Genomic DNA, 3,549 nt, shown 5'->3' with positions numbered 1-3,549 from the left:
TTTCTGCGTATTCTCACTCGGTTTGCGCATATGTGCGTTGGGACTGCCAGGTTTGTCGGCTGGGTTGTCAACAGTCCTGCTGTTGATGATAACGATGATATTCATCTACTTGGGGGCCAAGGACAACAGCGGGCTGGAGCACAAGCGAGCCGACGACGTGTTCATCATGTTCCGTGGCATGTGGCTGCTCATCATCCTCAACTGGTGCTGGGGCATCGACATGTACACGTGGACCAAGTATCGCGTCAGCTACGCGCTCATCTTCCTCTTCGACATGCGGTCCCACATTTCATGGCAGCAGGTTCAGCTCCTCTCTCCAGTGCCCCACATTTCTGGGTTCTGGGGCCTTTCCAGTACACTAACCGCAGCCCATCCGCAGGTGATGGAATCGGCCGCCGTGTTCACAGTCGCGTGGCTGCTGTTCGTGGTGTGTTATCTGCTCTCGGCCATCAGTCCGGTGCCGCTGGAGTGGATGGATGAAATCCCCTACCAGGTGTTCCCCGGCTGTCTTGGTCTACTCGTACGTTTCGTGTATCGTGTGATGCGTGCGTGCGTGCGTGCGTGCGTGCGGTGGCCTCTACCGGGTATGCTCACCTCAGAACCAACGCGCATGCCCATGCAGGTGGTCCTGGTGATGCTCGTTCAGCAGTCTACGTGCAAGTATTGGCTGATACGCCGGTACAGCTGACTCATGTTATTGGTTGTCGGGCTTGAAAGGCTGACTGACCTGGTGCGCCTCGCGCCCGAAATCATCAGAGTGTACAAGATCATAGTGTCGCCGGTGGTCGGGGTCGACAATTTTGTAGACATCTATCTCGCCTCGCAGTTGACCTCGCTGGTCATCTTTCTCCAGGTACGTGCCGCTTTTATATGTCCAAGCCGAGCGCGTTCGATTGACTTCTCCTTGATCCTTGCAGGATGTGCAATTTTCGGTCTGCTTCTTTGTGAGTGACGCATGGACCGGCGACGATATTTGCATGCGGTCCCGCCCTTACGCTATGCCTCTCATCGGTTTGCTATACCCCGCTCCAGCACGTGGTAGCGAAGTACCACTTCTTTTTCTCTAGAGTCTATTTACCACGTCTCTTCTCTTCTCTCTTCTCTCTTCAGCTGCCATACCATTTGTGCTTCGCTTCCTGCAATGCCTGCGCAAGTTCATAGGGTCGCGAGAGCGCTGGCACATTGTCAACGGTGGAAAGTACGCGCGCGCTACCCTCCGGTAGTGGCCCAATATATGAGGAGCTCACCTTGACCTTCATTTCTTCTCTCCTCCAACCCTCCCACCCAGATACCTGAGCTCCCTCGCTGTAATTATTTGTTCGTTCTTCCTCTACTTCTTTGGCCATCTGGCCTTGCTCGCTCCCTGGGTACGCGGCTCCCTCCCAGCCTTCTCCCCCTCCTGAGAACAATACGGGGGATCTGGTGCTGTCGCGTGTCACGGAAATGTATCAGAAATGTATTGGTGTAGTTGACTCTAGCCACGATGCTGTCCCGCATTGCAGATCGTCGCGGTCGTGGTGTCGGTGGGCTACAACTTCTATTTCGACGTGCGCTACGACTGGGGCCTGCTCGACGTGAAGTCCAGCAACTGGCTGCTCCGCAACAAGCTGATTTTTCCTCGCTGGGTACGTACCGCTGCCACTTCGGGCGTTTCCGGAAGGACGCATTCGCACCCCAGATGGCTCACACGTGTCGTGACCGCAGTGGTACTACGTGGCCATCGCGCTCAACCTGTTGGGTCGCTGCTCGTGGGCGCTCACCGTCTCGGCGTCCTTCTTCCCCACCACCAACATGATCTTTTCAACCATCATCGCCACGGTACGGCCGCGCGTGTCTCCATCTCTGGGCCTATCTCTTGCTGGCTAACAGGGGATTTCTTCGTCCTTCGTTCTTCGTTCTTCGTTCTTCCTTCGTCTTCGTTCTTCTTCATTCATTATTCTTTTTTGGACAGCTGGAAGTCCTGCGAAGGGGACTGGGCAACATTTTCCGCCTCGAAGACGAGCAACTGTCCTACACGGAAGTGCGCAGGGCGACGCGCGACGTCAAGGTAACCCTAACCTTTTGGCTCTCCGGCCTCCTCCCGATCCGCCTTCTTCGCTGTGTAGCAGCGCTAACTGTGGGCTATATCACTCAAAGCTGCCGTTGTCAGTGGGCAACAACGAGCAACTTGAGCTGTTGTTCCAGGACGAAACCGATGATCTCTAACCAGAGCGGCCACTTTGCAAGACTGCTTCACGCAGAAGCAAAGCAAAGGATAGCGAAGTGGCGAGGCCTACTTGTGAAAAAGCCTGTTGGCGTGTTTTTAACCCTAACCCTTGCAAGGTTTGTTTGTTCGTTCACCAATGAAGCGCAAGCGTGACGACGAGCTCCGTCCAACGCGCCAGCTGCGCTGGCCCCGATCCACCCTCGCCCTCGACGGCACCGTGCGCCTCCGTTGCCGACGCCCTGGGACTCTCAGGCCCACTTGGGAGCACAATGGCGCGCACAGCAGGAGCATCATCACGCACCAACTTTCCACTATGCTACCAGAGGTGTTTAGGTCCATCATGGAAGGAAGAGGAAGAAGTGGAGGAATTCTGGAATGAAGGACAGGTACCACGAGGAGGCGTGTGGATCAAATCCTTCCACGTGCGGGAGGCATCTGCAGAGCAGAGGCGGCCAGAACAAGCATGACCTCATCCAATCCATCACCAACCACTTCACCGCCAAGAAGAACCACCCCATCCATTTGATCATCATGCAAAACTCTCGCTACTGCTCAGATGGATGTTGTTGCAGACATGGTGGTGTCAGTGTGTTCCTCAACGTCGGCGTCATCATCATCGTCATCGTCTGCATGTTGCTCGTACTTGAACTCATCCGTGGGCGCGAGCGCACCAGTCTCCAGGCTGAGGACGTACTTCTCACTCCCGTCCTCCGTCCACAGGTGCACATTACGCCCATGTCCTGTCTGCAGAATACACTGCACCACCGTCACAGTAGCAATGCACGATTTGAAGGTGAGACCAGCAAGACGAAGAAGAGTCAACATGGAGAAGGGGAAGAGGAAGAGGAAGAGAAGAGGGTACTTGTTTCTCGAGTCCGTTGGGCAGCGACAGCGTGCCTTCGCCCTCGGAAGTGAAGCAGGAGCTGGAGCTGTACAAGTCACCGAGCCACCGTGAGCCATCTCGAAGTGTGAACGAGCTCTGGGGTGGTTGCCATGGAGGCGTTGGTTTATGGTTAGGATTGGTGGCGCACACATTTGCCACACACACAAAAGTGCCAGCAGAACAGCTCAGCGTGTGCACCTGGTAGCCTCTCATCATGTGGAGCTTGAAGAAACCCTTAAACTGCAGGCCACTGAGCCACTCCCTCTTTCCCAAGCTGAGTGGGAACGCATCGCGACCAAAAGTTCTATCACGACGCTCACACAGTCACAGTTGGCACACGTCGCCTGTGAATGCATCTCATCTCAAAGGGGGAGGTTATGTACCCCTGATGGACGTGTTGATCGTGGGCGCCCTTCCAACCGGTGTACTTGACTCCAGTTGTGGCGACTCCTTTGTAGAT

The 3,549-nt window shown here is 55.3% G+C and overlaps 2 protein-coding genes across 2 annotated transcripts; one reads left to right on the top strand and one right to left on the bottom strand.

Annotated features, from left to right (window-relative positions):
- Positions 1–85: 85 nt before the first annotated feature.
- On the top strand, positions 86–2,114 carry ACA1_003650 (EXS family protein; the record flags this gene model as incomplete). Its single annotated transcript, XM_004337945.1, has 11 exons — positions 86–301; positions 380–520; positions 623–678; positions 718–853; positions 918–1,011; positions 1,111–1,198; positions 1,289–1,367; positions 1,503–1,625; positions 1,705–1,818; positions 1,952–2,047; positions 2,109–2,114. 11 exons carry the CDS (start codon positions 86–88, stop codon positions 2,112–2,114), a joined length of 1,149 nt encoding a protein of 382 aa, XP_004337993.1.
- Positions 2,115–2,758: 644 nt separating this feature from the next.
- ACA1_003640 (uncharacterized protein) lies at positions 2,759–3,200 on the bottom strand (the record flags this gene model as incomplete). The annotated part of the gene is made up of 2 exons (XM_004337944.1): positions 2,759–2,962; positions 3,069–3,200. Coding segments are annotated over 2 exons (336 nt in total), but the record flags the coding sequence as incomplete, so codon positions are not given.
- Between the last annotated feature and the right edge of the window lie 349 nt (positions 3,201–3,549).

The sequence above is a fragment of the Acanthamoeba castellanii genome (assembly GCF_000313135.1).
Source record: "Acanthamoeba castellanii str. Neff unplaced genomic scaffold scf7180000082964, whole genome shotgun sequence".
Lineage (NCBI taxonomy): Eukaryota > Discosea > Longamoebia > Acanthamoebidae > Acanthamoeba > Acanthamoeba castellanii.
This window is presented reverse-complemented; position numbering and strand designations above follow the sequence as displayed.